This window comes from Lagopus leucura, unplaced genomic scaffold (genome assembly GCF_019238085.1).
Source record: "Lagopus leucura isolate 7727_CA_CO unplaced genomic scaffold, USGS_WTPT01 Super-Scaffold_1, whole genome shotgun sequence".
In the NCBI taxonomy this organism is placed as follows: Eukaryota; Metazoa; Chordata; class Aves; order Galliformes; family Phasianidae; genus Lagopus; species Lagopus leucura.
The window spans coordinates 31,071,046-31,088,046 of record NW_024962250.1 but is presented as its reverse complement, the minus strand read 5'-3'; the positions used below and the strand labels follow the sequence as shown (position 1 = coordinate 31,088,046).

The 17,001-nt window shown below is 37.8% G+C and overlaps 1 protein-coding gene across 1 annotated transcript in view; it reads left to right on the top strand.

Moving 5' to 3' along the window:
• SETD3 (SET domain containing 3, actin histidine methyltransferase) overlaps positions 1–15,986 on the top strand; it is a 52,199-nt gene extending 36,213 nt beyond the window's left edge. Inside the window, exons 7-13 of the mRNA XM_042863518.1 lie at positions 1,832–1,890; positions 3,148–3,262; positions 8,033–8,107; positions 11,370–11,536; positions 12,170–12,255; positions 13,898–14,058; positions 14,655–15,986. Coding sequence (XP_042719452.1) covers positions 1,832–1,890; positions 3,148–3,262; positions 8,033–8,107; positions 11,370–11,536; positions 12,170–12,255; positions 13,898–14,058; positions 14,655–15,098 — 1,107 coding nt within the window. The 3' untranslated portion in view covers positions 15,099–15,986. The remainder of the gene's footprint in view (positions 1–1,831; positions 1,891–3,147; positions 3,263–8,032; positions 8,108–11,369; positions 11,537–12,169; positions 12,256–13,897; positions 14,059–14,654) is intronic.
• Positions 15,987–17,001: the final 1,015 nt, after the last annotated feature.

Here is a 17,001-nt window from a genome sequence, read left to right as displayed (position 1 = left end):
TACGAACGGGGCAGTCTGCGGAGCACGTAGTGGAATCCCAAAATTCAAGTTGGTTCCTTACATTCGGACCCTTCTTGCCGAACGCCGGTCACGACAGCTGCTAGGGGGGCTTTCGTCGTCCTTCATCTGCCCCGACCCGCTCCGCGCCCGGCCGGACGAGGCGCCGTTCCGCCTTTGGCCGGCAGGTGGCAGGGGCGGCCCTCCGCTGAGGCGCCGTGCGGCGCGGGGCACGGCCGGGCCGGCTCCTGCCTGCGGGCTTTCTCCGCTTAGTGCATCGCGTCCTGTCGCTGTAGAACCGATCGTTAATGCTAGCAATAAAACACTGACGTGAAATTGTCGCGAAGGAATAACGTGGGAGACGGAATTTGTAAGAACAAACGCGGGCCAGGCGTCTCCCGAAGCGTGCTGCTCGGGGTGTCTCTTGGGTTTGTTTGCACGGCTCGGTGAGAGGCGACAGTTCCGTTAAGTGCCGCTGCAAGGAAAGCCGTGCCGTGCCTTGCCGTGCCTTGCCGTGCCTTGCCGTGCCGTGCCGTGCCGGGCCCAGCTCACCGGCGTGATGGAAAATTGGCGGCAGTGCGCTTTAAAACGCAACCAAAAGGCGAGGGGGAGGACGGCGGCGTCTAGCGCTAACTCGCCCGAAGGGTTAACCGAGGGGCACCTGGGACCGAGCACCCAATTGGCAGTCTTTTGTAATATATAATTTGCCTAAAATTGTGCGTTGAGCGCAAGCTTTTGTTTTCTAATTGATTTACGGTTTGAGCCACTTTTACCTCATCCCCTACTGTCCTGCACACCGTGCCAGCAAGTACATTACGGAGAGCGATGATGAATTGCCGCGCACTTGTGATGCTAATGCATCAGGAGTAAGGCGCTGCATGGAGCTGCTGCCTTACAGCGTCACGGGGACAGAGCTGGGCAGCATTCATCAGTATCTTTTGAAATAACGTTTGATCACTGGCTTCAATTTGTCTCTGAGACCTAATTGAACCTGAAGAGTAGAATTTATGTTGTTATGGCTTTCCGCTTGCGAGCTGGGATGAAGTTCTGAAGTGTGCGAGTGTGGGCTGAAAACTACCTGTGTTGTTTGCAAGTTGAAACAAGTCAATTCATTAGGGAAGTAGCAGGCATTAGGGCTACTTAAAGCCTTTTACAAATCTATAGATTTTGCTTGTCAGCGAGGACTACAATTGGCTTTCTCGAGTGGGGTTACTTTGCTTTTAAAGCAGGGTATGTGTGGACTGTTGATGTAGGTATATAGTCTCATCTGTTTGTCACCAAGGCTTTGTAAATATTTTAATCGGTTTGATTTCTGAAGTGAAGTGCAGCTTTTACTGAAAAAACAAACAAACAAACAAAAAAAAACAACGACTACTACAGGTATAGGGGAAGAAATGAAAAACGTATTCTTTTCCTTGAACAAGTGAAGTGCTTTACTGCTATTGCAGGAAAGAGGAAATGGAGAGAGCTGCTGAAACCTAATGTGTGTTTATTGTCTGATTTCTTTCTCCCTCCCTGCAGAGCTGTGTTTTGTTTTACCTTTGCATACTCAGTCCACCTTATTTTTTTTATTATTATTTTTGTATGATGTCTGTGAGTTCCAGTCCTGAAATATGAAGAAACAGATTTATGGCGGCTGCTGGGCACAACAAATTAAGTTGACAGTGATGTATGAGAGCATAATAGCATGATGATCCCTCTGTAGCGCGGCTGGACGCCTCCTGCTTCATTTGGCTCTTGTTAGGATCTGTTAGGCAGCTAAATAATGAAATTCTGCTGACTGATTTCTGTTTTCTTTCTCTTTCCACCTTTTTCTGAAACTTGTGTTTCCCAGACCCATCCTAATGCCAGCAAACTGCCCTTAAAGGATTCTTTCACTTATGACGACTACAGGTTGGTCTGTCTGTTTTAATTCTTTTTTGCTGTGTGTGAACTGATGGGCCCTGGTAATGCTTCATTGATGGGAAAGCACAGTCTTAAATGTTAAACGTAGGGTTTGATACTAATATACTTAATGAGGAAAGTAAAATAAATATGCGTATTTTAATAGTTTCAAAGGAATAGTCATGAGTAGTAAATTTAGCCAACTGGCACATGCAGTTTGAGATTAGTAAGGTAATTGGTTATTTTTTAAGAAAATAATTCGGTTCATTTTGCTGTTTGTTTTGTTTTTGTGGGTTTTTTTTTTAGATTTTATTTTGTAAGAGGCTTTACCAATGCGTAGTAGCAAATATTTACAGTGGATGTTGAACTGGAAAGCTGGAAAACTTAAGTTGTAGATATGAACCTTGAATGTCACTCGGAGGTAATATGGGGGGGTGACATAATTACAATAAAAATAAGAATAATTAAAATGATGAGCTAAATTCTGTTAAGTGATTAAAATAGCTGGAGTAAAAGGCATTCATGAGGTCTGAGAAGCTTCTGGGTAAGTCTATGAAACTGACACATCTGAAGCATGCCTGCTTCACTTACAAAGCTGCAGAGGAACATGCCAACTTGCAAGTGAAGTGGTCTAAAATTTTTCAGATAAAAAAAAAAATCCTACTGTTATGTTTCAAATGATGTTTGTATTGAAATTGTATAGCAAAGCTATCCATGGTTTTAACTTGTTATTTAAGAAATGAATTAAAATTCAAGTTGACCATACCTTTGTAAGCAATCTGGAGCACTTCAGGAAAAAAAAACACCAAACCTTCTGAAAGTCTAATCCTGTTACTATTAATGGAGTCTGGGGAGTTAAAATTCTTTTGACCTTCTCCTGGTGGTGTTTGTTTTTTCAAGAAGAGCAGTGATGTGTATACTAAGACCAGAGCATAGTGATACTTGAAGATTTCTATTTTCTGTCATTAGATATTCCTTTTTGTCTGAAATGCAATGAAATGGAATTCCAGAAATGTTTAGAAAATACTGGGATATTCAGCTTTTCCAAAGATTCCTGTGTTTGAATACATAGCTGGAATTTCATTCACTTAACCCGACTTAGAAGGGTTTTGAATGATTCTTCTGTTACCTCTTGCTGTTATTAACATATTATTAAAAAAAAAAATTGGAAATTCCTTGTGTAAATGTCTGCTCCAGATGTGTGTTACAGGCTCTCTGTACATTGATGTATTGAGCATGAACACCTAATGTTCTTTATTTTGGTAGATGGGCAGTTTCCTCTGTTATGACACGGCAGAACCAGATTCCAACAGAAGATGGTTCCAGAGTTACGTTGGCTCTAATACCTCTATGGGACATGTGTAATCATACTAATGGACTGGTAAGGTTTACTTCAGCGTTGTTGAAAGGCTTTAAGACTTAAGTATTAAGCCTTTCAAATGCCAGCAAACAGTTTTAGTAACTTTTCATTACACTTCTTAATACAGTTATTTTATCTTTCTGACTTGACCCTAAAAAAATCTTACAGCTGAAAGAAAGATTTATCAATTTCTTAAATGTCTTATATTAGTTTTTCAGGAGAGCTTTCTTCATTTAAACAAGCATTTAGAAATGATTGTATACAGTTGTGTTCCAGCTACACGATACCTCTTTTTTTTTCCAGCCATTTTTCTGACATAGAGTTTCTGACTAATCTGACAAAGATTTGCAATACTAAATAGATCTGTACTGAGAATATGAAAGTCAGCAGTGATGGAGGGTTACCTCTTATAGCTACCATAAAGGAAAGTGGTTAGAAATTTGCAGCTAAGAAACACTGCCTGCTCTTTTAACTGTGCCCAGAGAACCTTGTTATGGAGACAGCAATGACAAGAACAAAGCCCAGTTCAACAAAAACAGTTACTACATCAAAGAAACAAAATGCAAAAATGCTACTTTAGGGCATATTAAACATTTAAAAGGTGACACATGTATGGAAAATCTCTGCTAAGGTTTTTCTTACGTGAGCTGGTTTAGAGGATAAGGTCTTGATTTCATTAACAGGCTAGTTAATGTTGAAGTGAGGAAATGGAAAACTGTAAGAGGACAGTTTATCAGTGTTGTTTAGCCAATGTTGTGTATGCTTCAAGATTTACATTCTAAAATTTTATTTCCAGTAAATAGTATTATTTAAGTAGTAAATATGACCATTCTATTTCAAGTAATCTAGTCCTTTTGTAGGAGAGTTGATGTGAGTGTTAGGACAACAGCATGTGTTACTATTGTTGCTGTAAGAAAAGCTTCCTTTACATGAACAAAATGTAAAACAAGTAGTGTTTCACTTAATACTTAGTTAATTTATTGTTACCATGATTGTTCCAATTAAGCACCAAAAGCCAGGCTACAAAGTTGCACGTTTGGCTATTGTATTTTTTTTCTCCTGTGTTCTAGTACTGATTCTTGCTTTTCACTATTTTTGCAGTCTCACAACTTTGATTTCTCTTGTATGAGAATCTCTGGTATCAAGAAAATTGCTTTGAATTCACAAATGTATATTTTTGTAATGTAAGTCTTAGCTGCATGCATCAGTACTTCTTGTACCCTTCTGCTGGGCTTCTCTTTATGATACTTTTGCAGGGACTTGCCTGTATTCATTAGACAGCCCTTAATGAATGCCTTCAAAGTTGGGATTAAAGGGAAAGGGGAAGAGAATTAAGGTTCTGGGAGGGAAAAAAATAACTAGCCCATATTAAAAGAGCAGTTAGGTATGTTGTTTTAGCCATTCAAACTTATATTTAAATTGATAAAGTAATTTTTTATCTTTATTATGTTCCTTTACATTGGGTTTGATATGGAGCCAGTGTCTGGAGCCAAACCTGCTAGTGCAGTAGTATATCAGGGCTCTAAGCAATGTTTAATGCTTAAGTGTATCCTAAAAAAGAGAAGAGGGGAAGGGAGGAATCTTAAATAATTTGAATTTCTGTACAGACTTTACTCATTTGTTTCATATTTCCACACAAGCTACTTTAAAATAGCTATAGGCTTAGGAAGGACAGACAACTAGAACACTGGCAGTAAGAAAAGCTGCTCAGCATTTTTCATTCTGTGTGTTGTATAGTAGAAATTGAGAAGAAAAAAAAAACTGCTAAGGTAACTGTAAGCTGCCTGTGTTGTGGTTTATGTTGCTGTAGAGTGGGATGAGGGTGGATTCTGCTGTAGCTATAGCACATGGAATAAACAGTTTACTGTATGAAAATAAGACATGAGAGATGGTATTGTATGTACCACTGTAGTCTATTCCAAAGATACTGAAATGCTTCCTGAGTCAGTGGCCTACTACGTATTCCTGTTCTTGCTGTTTTCTACAGGGCCCCATTGCCCAAGTGGGTAATAAAATGCTCTTTGGGTTTTAACTGTAGCCAGGTCCATCCTGCTTTTTCGTGCTTCTGACAGTATTAATTAGATCAACCTTCCTCTAAGAACTATATCAAAATGGTTGTCTTCATGCATTTCTCATTGTTATTCTTTAGTGGGATTGTATTTTGACAGTCAGAGGTTGATTACCAGTTCTGCCAGAGCTTTAAATAGGCTACGCTCTGCCTATTGGGCTGGGTCCATCCATAATCACTGACCAAGCAGAGTACTGTATGCTTTAAGCAAAACTTGAAATTCATATGCAGGTCTGCTTCAGAAATAAAACTGGAGGGATGCAATTTGTCAGCCATGATGTGGAAAGAGAAGTAATCACCCTGTTAATTCTGTTACATGACTGTTATTAAAAGAAAGAGGAAGTAAGTCTAGCACTCCATTATGCTTTTCAGAAAAGCCTTTCAGATGTGCTACTGTTTAAAACAAAGGAAATAAAACAACACCACTCAACCCATAAAAGAAAGAGAAATAACAGCCTCAAAACAGTAGTGGTAGTCTAGTGAAGCGTGCTTAAACTGACCAAATCCTTCCCTTAACGTACTGGAATTCTTCCAATTCTTGAAATTCTCCTGTTACACAGTCCTTTGGAGAGCCTGGAAAGGAGTGTTCATATATTTCATTGAGTTTACACTTGAAAAAAAATAAATCAGGACAGGTCAAATGGTGTCAAGAGTTTTCTCTTTTCTTTTGAATGCTCTTGGCGGTTTTTGAGAAGGTAACTGTATTACCATATTACAACCAGGAGGATACCTTGTAATAGTGAGGGCAAATCCTCTTCACTTGCAACTGTCAGTTCAAGGTTGAATAACTTTGTAAATGGTGGATCTTAATTAGAAATTGTTCAATCCAGCATAATGAAAGCACAGGAACTCGTGTGTTGAAACACTGCAGCCTGTCTTTTGCAGTAGCCTGTGTTGCATGACTCTAATGTTCTCTTCTGATCTCAGCACACCGCAAGTCCTTTTAATAGATCTTAAGTGGTGGCATCTGTGTGCAGTGCAGTTACGCAAGTGTCCCACAGGGCCAGGCTGCCCTAGCTTGTGGCTGCCATTTTGGATGTGCTGCGTCTGAGGCAAGTTCCCTGTGGTCACTTTGAAAGCATTGTTTTGGCTTACAAATGCACCTTTGGTTATGCAAGCAGTGTAAAGCTATTAATATGTAAACCATTGACCAGGCTTTCAAAATAACCCATGGAGTTCTGTCTTTGGACAAATTTCATCCAAGATGGGAATCATAGTGTAGTTAAACTTGATTTTAAGTCAGCTTATAAAGAAATGTTTATTCATTTATAAAGACCGATAAAGAAACTTCGGCTTCTTCTAAGTTTTCCTGTAGAGCATATTTTTCAATAAGTTAGCTTTTTAAATTCAGACTAAATTCAGAACGCCTGCCATAATAGTTGTTTTCTGATTGTGCGACAGATTTTGTTTCAGCCTCTATTTGCATCTGTGTCTGTATGTTTATAATAATATTCAAAGTAATGGCAAAGTATTACATTTTTAGAATAGCCTTACTTGCTGGTGTGAATACTTGATCGTTCTGATGAAGTGCAGGTTGGTCAAGAAATTTGCCCTCTTCCATTGTCTACTAAAAGAAAAATCCTGTTAGCGTGTTAAGGATATGATCTAACTTCAGATAAAGAGATTATTTGCATGTAGATTATAATTTTCTGAAGATTATATCCACTACAGTCATCTAATCCATTTTCACTGGGAGATCAAAAATATGCCAGTAGTTGAAGGATAAAACACAATGTAGAACTGTCATAGGCTCCTGCGGGCACTCCTGGGAGTGACAGAAAGCTCAAGAACTTTTTATAAGAAACAGCTGGCTTTAGCATGGAACAAGTAGGGGAGACAGTCGGTGACAAGTGGTATCCCCCAAGAGTCTGTCTTTGAACCTGTGCTCTTCAGCATCTTTACCAGCTGTGGCCAGCAGAGTGAGAAAAGTGATTGTCTCCCTGTACTCTGCCCTTGTGAGGTCCCATCTGAAATACTGCATCCACATCAGGGGGCCCCACTGCAAGAAAGATGTGGAACTGTTGGAGCAGGTTCATAGGAGACCATGCAGGTTGTCAGTGGGCTGGAACACCTCTTCTGTGAAGAAACATTAAGGGAGTTGTGCTTGTTCAGTCTGGAGAAGAGGACGCCCCAGGGAAACCTCATTGCCTTTCAGTACATAAGGGGAGCTTATAGGCAGGAGAGAGACAAACTTTCTACAGAGTCTAATAGTGATAGAACAAGGTGTAACGGTTTCAAACTAGAAGAGGGATTTACATTAAGTATTAGGAGAAAATTACTCAGGGGGTGGTGAGGCACTGGAACAGGTTGCCCAGAGAAACTGTGAATGCCCCATCACTGGAGGTCTTCAGAGTCAGGTTGGATGGAGCCCTGGGCAGCCTGATCTGGTGGGTGGCAACCCCCATGGCAAGGAGCTTGGAACCCTAACAGGTTCCAAGCCAAGCAATTTTATGATTCTGTGATTCTATCATACTTTGTTTCACAGTCTTCCATTCACTTCAGTTATTTCCTTTCTTAGATTTCTGCAATTCAGAGAGAATTTTAAAGAGAGATTGATTAGAAATCATGAAACATTTATTACTGTCTGTATTATATTGGATAGAGAAATAAATATATGCAATTGCTACTGTCAATATAGCTTTCCATTTGGATGATGCTTAATCAACACCAGGGGAGATAGAAAAAAATGCTTACGGTCCTTTTATTGCTCTTTCCTTGGATAGATCACTACAGGCTACAATTTAGAAGATGACCGTTGTGAATGTGTAGCACTTCAAGATTTCAAGGCTGGAGAACAGGTAATGTGAACAGTTGTCTACATAATAGTTCTTCTATGAAGTTTTGTGCAGAAATGTACTGGAAAGTGAAGAATACTCTGATAAAGGTAGTATGTACCGATGCTTGCACAGTAGAATGCTGATTTCAGAGATTTTAATTAGCTGCAACAGTTTTGCTAATCTACTACTAAAATTTGCACAAAAAATGACACTTGAAAACTCCCCATAAAATTATAATAGAAGAGTGGTTTGAATTAAGCCCTGCTACAATTGAATTTTAGTATCATTAGCTAATTCAGTGTGAAAACACTACCGAGCTAATCAAATACATGATTTGCAAAATAAAAGATTTTCCATTACCTGGTGAACCCCAATTTTAAGAGGGCATTGATTCCTCATGTTTTTGATAACTGCTTGAAATATTTATTCAATGCTGAGCGCACAGACACTGACTTCAGTATTCTAGCAAAGATTAATAAAAGACTCATACTCAAAGCACCAAAGATAAATATATTTTAGATTTGGAACCTTACTTTATCTGCACTGGCAGGTTGTAGACTCTGAATATGTAGTTGTTTTACTTTTCTTGTTAGTTTCTGAGAGGAGATTAAATGCAGTATACTTGTCAATCATTTTACTCATGTTTCCATTATCATGCTTAGTGAAAATGAGAAGGAGCCTAAAGATATATTCCTTTCCTTTCCCACTCACATTCCTGCATGTATACACATCTTCATCCTTAAACAGAAAGTAGCAAAAATGAGTCTGGTAAAATGCACAGAACAGTTCAGATACCAGTATTCTGTTCAGAACTGCTAAGAAGCAAAAAAGAATGTTCAAACTAAGTCTGTCAAGTGATGCATTGAAGATGGTGGTTTGGGACTGTAGGAAATTCCTGATGGGAGTGTTCTTGTGCTGTGTCAGCAGCCAGTATAAACACTCAGTGCTGCTGCACTCCATTTTTCCTGCTGCTTGTGCGATAGCAGTCTGCATGGACAAAAAAAAAAAAAGAGACCTTTTTCCTTTAAAACATTCTAAAATGTTTTCTAACTCAGTATATCTGAGTTACTACCTTTAAGTGTATTACTTTGCTAGTCTTATGCTTTATAGTCTTTTGATTTTCATTTTCCTTGTGTATTGTTACCTTCTTTTTGAGCAAAGATATGTATGAATTTTTTTAAGTGTGGCTTTCCAGAGGTATATTTATCCTCATTGCTATGCTGTGTTTCACAGTGATTGTATATTTTTTTGTGTTGATCTTAAAATTTGTTATGGTAGTCAAATATATGCTGTTTTTCCTATACCAGTATGCTGAGTTAAAAGGGGTCCACAGTTTTTTCCAGAAGTGATCCAATTTATAATTTTCCACAGCTGGCAATAGATGTGTTGCATAGCTTTCTGGCTGCTCTCTCAATTTCAGTTATAGAGGCTTTCTCTCTTTTTAATTTTATTTCAGTGGTTTCACTTTGCTATTTATTTATTTATTTATAATCTGTGCAAACTTTAACTGCTATCAGTGTCATTAATGTGTTTTAATTATGTAATGGTTTAGTCTTTTAATATCGTGTGAAGATGTTATTTCTTACAGTTTTAGTAGGAAAAGTGCACAATCCCTGCTTTTGCTGCTACAAAGCGAGGCAGAAGTCCACAGAGTCTTATCAAACACTGGCCTCAAATTTAGGAGCTTCTCATATGGCCTGATTTGCCTTCTTGTGTAAGAGAATACTGTATAATGTATGCATGACTGTGACAGTTTAATATGAGATATAATGCAGTAGTTTTCAAACTGGACTCCTGGACTAATTGAGCCAGAGTTTCTTCTGATTGTGCAACATTTCCTATAATCAAGTGGAGATTTGCACTGGCATTTCATTTTCCCATGGTTTGCCTAAGCACTTTTTGGAAGGGCCTTCCTGGAGGAGGGGGCTGCTGACCTGACTTAGCCCTTGCATTCATAGGCAGGTCATTCATTCCTTATATGCCTGCCTTATTGTGTAATGTCTACTATAATTAAATATAACATTGGAGCACTTAGTGCTTAGGGCAAATACTTCTAACTAAAACTGAACACTAAGAAGGTAAATGGCATTGCCAGTGTTGTTGAGCCGTTAAGAGAACATCATGCCTTTTTCTGTCAGCTAGCCAGGGGTGCAGACTTTCACATATCCACGGCATTGCCCTGCCCTAAAGTTAAACAGGTTGTTCTGTAACTGCTGAAACTTTATTTTTTGATTGACAATTCCATTGTCAAGGAAAATGGAAAAATATCCCCTTGATGCAGGAGATTACTATTACTCTGACCTCCTGTCCCATAGACTTCATACAGCTTGTGAGTTTGTAATGCCGTGGATTACTCTAATAGGTTTTAAATGTATTTTAACCACATTTATCAGCACAATGGCAATCAAAGATTATTAACTACCTGTGAGTATTTCAGGAAATTCAGCTACTGGGCACAGGGAACAGATCTCAGTTGGACGCTGTTCCACAACAGGTAACAAACAAGAAGAAAACTTAATTGAATTTTGCCCTTTATGGGCACCAAAATTAATGAGATACAAAAGCACCCGTAAGAAAAGAGACTTTGCTTGTTCTGCTTTTCGCAGAACTGCCTTTCTTTTATCCACTTTTGGGTAAACTTTTTTGCAGGTTAAATTTAGGAACAGATCTTTGTGTATGAATTAAAGTGATGCATTTACTTTAGATAAAGGGTTTGGAGTGTAGCACGAGAGAAAATATTGGCTTAACATGGAACTGATCTCTCTGTATGATTTACTTTGGTATACCCATGTCTTTAGGTAACATTAAAACCAGCCAAAGTTGATCCTTCCATTACTCTGTTGTGTTGAGCATATGGAGAAAAAATGACCCCAGAAACATCAGTATTTTAAATGAGTTGTCCTTATCTCAGAATGTTCTTTGGCCCACGATAGTGTAGGATCTTTGAAAGCTTGTTTCTAAATACCAGTGTTTTATGAGATTGTGAGAAACAAAGCAGTTAGTTTTTTTTTTTTTGAAGTATGGAATAAGAATCTTTTCTCTCCTTTCAGTTTCTTAGTTACATGTATATGTTTACTTCTGCCTCTAGACTTTATGAAGTTTATCGTGATATACAGCATTTGAATCAGTGCCATCAAACAAAGCATGTTTCTTCATATGACCAAGTATAACTTGTACTGTGAATAGTAACTTTTCCAAGAAATAACTTTCAAATTATGTCAGATTTGTGAGCTAATCTTAAGCTTTTTTTCCTGTCCCTTCACTTCTCTTTTCATCCTTCTAGATTTACATTTTTTATGGCACTCGGTCAAACGCTGAATTTGTGATCCACAGTGGTTTTTTCTTTGATAATAATTCACATGACAGAGTGAAAATAAAGCTTGGCGTGAGTAAAAGTGACAGGCTGTATGCTATGAAGGCAGAGGTCTTAGCTCGTGCTGGTATCCCAACGTAAGTAAAACACAATGCAGTGTTGTTTTTTCTTAAAAAAAAAGCCCACATTTCTAATGTATGTAATGTCATTAATGCATACATAAAGCTGTTCTGTGATAGCTTTCTTGTGTCTAATATTTCTCGTGTTTGTATAGTAAACTAAAGTTGTTATAATAATATTTACAGAAGTTCTCTGAGCTATATTACCATCTAATTTGGACCATCTATAAGGGAAAAAAAGTCTTTGCTTTAATAACCACTTGAACAGAAACAGAGAGAGGATTAATTTGAAGTAATCTGTGGTTTTTCTTTCTTTCCTATCCCTTGCAGACATACTACAATGCTCAGTATGTGAACCACAGCATTTTCCTTTAGTCTTTTCAGTCCAGAGGGTGCTGTTAGGAGCAGCAGACATGAAACATTGCATTTTCATGCATTTATTATGAAAACCATATAAAAATCATTGTAAGTGTAAAATTGTAGAGATAATTGTTCTTTTCAGATACAGGTTAGAAAAGACTTTCTTCAGCTTAAACTAAAGTTACTTTTGTAACGCTGCATTTATTATATTCTTTAAGGTCTTTTTAAATAAGTTCAAAGGCATAACAACAGAACTTGTCTTTTCTCTTGTTTGATTGCTTCTTTTGTTAGTTCTAGTGTTTTTGCCTTGCACTCCATTGAACCTCCAATCTCTGCCCAGCTTCTGGCTTTCCTTCGAGTGTTTTGTATGAATGAAGGTAAGATAAAACCATCTCAATTTTTGTTTACAGTTTTGATTTTTTGTTTGTTTGTTTTTATTATGCAGTGGTAGGCATTTATATAGAACATGAAGATAGAAGATCAGAAAAAGGAATATGCTGGAGTTGATGTTATAAGCACAACTGTGAGCCAGTGAGAAACCCCAACACTTTGGCAGTGTTGTCTGAAAGAATATTGTAGTAGCACAGACTTTCAGAACCCCTGAAGAGGTGATCCAATTGATATTTCATCTCCCAGGCTGTTGTTGAGTGAATGAGCTTTGGAGCTTGACCTTTACTTCCTAGTTTTAAAAATGGTTCACAAAACAAGATGATATGAGACTTAGGGTGTTACTACACTCTTAAAATCATAGCAAATCAGTCTTTACTACCTGAATCATTCACGTGCAGAATTGGGATATTTCATATTGTATGAAAAATGTGGAAGAGAAGTTTCAAAGTTGAGTGTTTAAAGAATTTTGACAATTTATAGTCTAAATTCAAATTATGTACTCAGTGATTTTTGTTATGTCCCTCTTATGTTGGAGAGATTCACGGGGAAAAGAGATACAACTCTTAGATGACAGCAAGAGAATTGCCTTGCAGTCAGATATGCTGTACAAATGATACAGATTTAATATCAGTACGAATATTGGCACTGTTAAATTTTTTTTGCATGTGTTCTATTTGTTTTCTTTTATAAAAGCTTGCCTTCTTTAATGTCACAGCTTTGCTGCATCCTGCTGTCCATCTTTTAGAACTTTTTAAGAAATCCAAGTAAAGAATCTTGCAGGGGGGTTAATTTTGCCTTGGGAAAGGAAATACAATGAGTGGACATCTTAATTGCACTTCCCAGATATGACTGTGCTTTGATTACTCATGTGTCCTTAATACTTCCTGATAAAACTGGTAAGTTTATTGGGAAACTACATGCAAGGAGTTATTTCATTAGGAGAAAGATACTGACTTTGGTAATCCTCTTGTAAACAAGTGGAAATTTAAGTACATAGCAATTTATATTGTAGATGTCAGTCATCATTCTGCTGTTTGCGGTGAGTTTTACTTGAAGTTTGTGGAAGCTGCTTTGCAGGAGTGAAATTTGATCATTAAAGATTGATAGAGAATTCACATAATGTCAAGGAGCTGATGAAGCATTTTCTACTCTCTGTAAGGGTTTTTGATGGGTGTTTCTTTTGACCAACCATAGGTTGTTTCTGCTGCTGAAACAAATTTCTGAAACATTAGAAAAAATGATCTGTTATTGTTTGCAATTTTCTCTGCCGTGTTCCTTTTATTATCATAAAGTTCACCAAACTCTGAAGAATTATTCCTTTCAGTTTAGTTTATTGGTTATGATACAAAACATCGTATCTCACTGTCAGAGTTGCATTGTGTATGAGATACTAAAATAAACAGATCTTACTTTAGAGTGAAGATCCTCCTTCTCACCGCAAGGCTTTCTTTTGCCTCTTTGAGAAGAATCCTGGAGTTAATCAGCATATTTGATAATTCTGGTTTGAAAGCATTTTTTTGCTTAGCTGCTCAAAGCTGTACTCTTGAAGATAAACTTTTCTGCAGTTTGTCAGCTAACAAAGTGAATGACAAGATTGTTTTTAACAGATTGGTTTTATGCTTATTGCAGAAGAGCTGAAGGAACACTTGATAGGCGAGCATGCCATTGATAAAATCTTCACGCTGGGGAACTCTGAGTTTCCCATTAGCTGGGACAATGAAGTTAAACTGTGGACATTCCTAGAAGCCAGAGCATCCCTTCTTTTGAAAACCTATAAAACAACGGTGGAGGTAAAATTATCATTACATGTAACTTGAACATCTGAAATAGTATTATGATTGTAAGAAGAGATATTTTGTCCCCATCTTCTCCTTCCAGACTTTCATCTGAGCGGTAGTACATAATTCATTTTGCACTTCTTAAAGTGTGGAAAGATATTTGCATTATCTAAGGAAAATCAAATAAGATTGCGAGAAAGAAAATTTTGTTAATGTAATTTTTCTTTGATTCACCAAATAAAGGCTACTTGCTTTTTCTCTGCAAGTAAAATTGGGTACCCGTTTCAACTTGTTGTCTGTTAGTTGTATTCTCCAAACTGGAAAGAAACATACTACTACTGCAGGCATATTTTAATTGAGGGTATATGTTTTGTATGTTTGTGAAGTCTCCTGGCTTTGTTTGTTATGCAGGCTGACCGATGTGGAGAAATGTTTGGCTTCTTTATGGATATGCGACGAATTTCACTGGAACTTTATGCAGGCCCCCTCATTCCTATATGTCTATTTGGATCACTGTCACTTACTGCTAAAGCAAAGAGAGAAAAATTAAGGGGTTTCTTCTATTGTTGGCTGTTGATAACAAAAATTTGCTTGTTCTTCTCTACCAGGATGATAAGTCTTTCTTGGAGACCCATGACCTTACTTCACATGCGACAATGGCTATCAAGCTGCGATTAGGTGAAAAAGAGATCTTGGAGAAGGCAGTAAAGAGTGCTGCTGCGAGCCGAGAGTACTATACCAAACAAATGGCGGATGGAGCTCCGCTTCCTAAGTATGAAGAGAGCAATATTGCCTTGTTGGAGAACACTGTGGCAGACTCTAGACTCCCTATTGTCTTGAGAAACCTAGACAATGTGGAAGAGCAAGGGGACTTAAAGATTGATGAAGCTATGGATGCAGAAGTCACAGAAAATGGGTTTGTAAATGGTGAAAACTCTCTATTCAATGGGACCAAATCAGAAAATGAAAATTTAAATAAAGAGGAAAGCAACAGAGAGACTGAAGATGCCAAAGAATCTTCTTCAGAAAGTACTGATGAGGTTAAAGAATAGTTCTAAAATTTGACTTCCTTGTGAAATTAAATTAGCTGAAGTTTATGAACAGTGCATTTATGTTGGTGTGTTTCTTTGTTAACATTTCTCTTTCTGCAGAGAAAAATGTTTTTGCTGCTTTATATAAAAATGAATTTTTAAGTTATTAAAAAGGTTTAGCACCCCTTTTCAATTAAGATTGCCATCTTGCTTTCAGGCAAAAACTGGGGATAGAGGTGCCTTTGGAAGATTTTGCAGCCCTTTGTTGAACCAAATGTATTTTCTTCCTGGGGAAGAATTAAGCTCTTCTATCTGCTGTGCTTTTGTTGTTCTGTCACTCTGACTACCGAAATTAAAAGCTTGCTCTGCTTCCTGCCAAGAAAGGCAGAAGGCAGGACTGACTCGGTATTCAGCATGAAGGTGGGAGAGCAGTACAGCAGAAAACTGGATAAGATGTTCAGAAACTTGGGAGACTTGATGAAAACCTGTTTAAAATCAGGTATGCCAGTCCAGAAAAAGGTAAGGTGGCAACCTTATGATCGGTAGTTCTAAATGTTGATGAGAATCCAAATTGTATACACTTAAAGTGATCTCTGAAAATTTCAGTTTACTTTGTTTACTGTATGAAAATATCTCATCTTTCTTCTTCAGTCAGAGTTAGGCTGCTACAATACTACATTCACCAACTTTTAAAGGCAGACTTTTTATTTCCAGGTGGTACCTGTTGTTATTTACAATGTTGGCAGTGCTACTGCAGAGTTTGAAAGCAGATAGGCCAAGCCACAGCTTTAAAATGTACTGTTCCAAGTGAGGTTGCTTCCCAGCTTCTACAGGTTTTCACAATTAGCTAGAGATTTTCAAAGCTCCACTTTTGACTAAACCGTTATTAAAAGGAAAATATGATTAATATTCCTGTCTGCTACTCCTTCATTTCTTTGTTGTTGGATGTAACACTGAATGTGATGTGGTTACTTGATCCTATTCAACTTCATCTTTTGCTGAAGATGCTCATTGACACAGTTTTCTTGAAGGAAATGGCAGGCTAATGTATTTTTTGGCCCAAGTGCAAACCAAAGCCTAGTCTGCAGTATACTTTGCCATTTATAGTGTGTCTTTCTGATGCACGTTTCTCTGGATACCTCCACAGGTTAACCAGGTTTACTGCCTCCAGCAATTTTGGTCACCGCCGTACGATTTTTTAACTTGCAGTTGAAAACAATACAATCCTCCCATAGTGCAATATGAGGACAAGGGTAATTTCAGGGCCTGATTTTGAGATTGCCTGTTTGTTGGAAGGAGGAGAGGGTGGAACATTTTTATTCTGTGAGTGAGTGGAGAGGTATAAAAGTGATTTAATGCTCCTCCCAATATTAAGGACTTTGTCTTTTACCCATTTTTCCTTAAAATTAAGATATTGGAAAGAGTGAAGCTTGGACAGCAGTTGAAAGTTCAATAAATGTTGCAAGCTGTTCATCCAAGATCAGTTAAGTGTCTTTTGGCATATAGATAGTTTTATTACATTTTGCTTCTTTCATACTACAACTTGGAAAATGTGTTTTTGCATAAATTTTTGGTGCAATGCACATAAGTAGTGACTTTCAGGTTGTCATAGCAGTTTTGGTGTTCAGCTAGTATCAGTGTGGGGAAAATGGAAAAAAAAAATAAATAGTTTTTTAAAAAATACTTCACTAAGAATGGCGTGTTGCCATTGCACCTTGGGTATTGCTTCACCACTAACGAGATGCTGGACCAGTATTTTTGTAACTATATGCTGCCTTTGGTAGAATGTCATGAATTGGTGTCTTGACAGTTTAAATGTCATACCGAAGTAGTTACTGATCACTTCTTATTAGGACCAATATTCCATTTCTGTTTCTGCCAGCTACATTGCACAACACTGTAGTAGATACTATGATGAAATCCT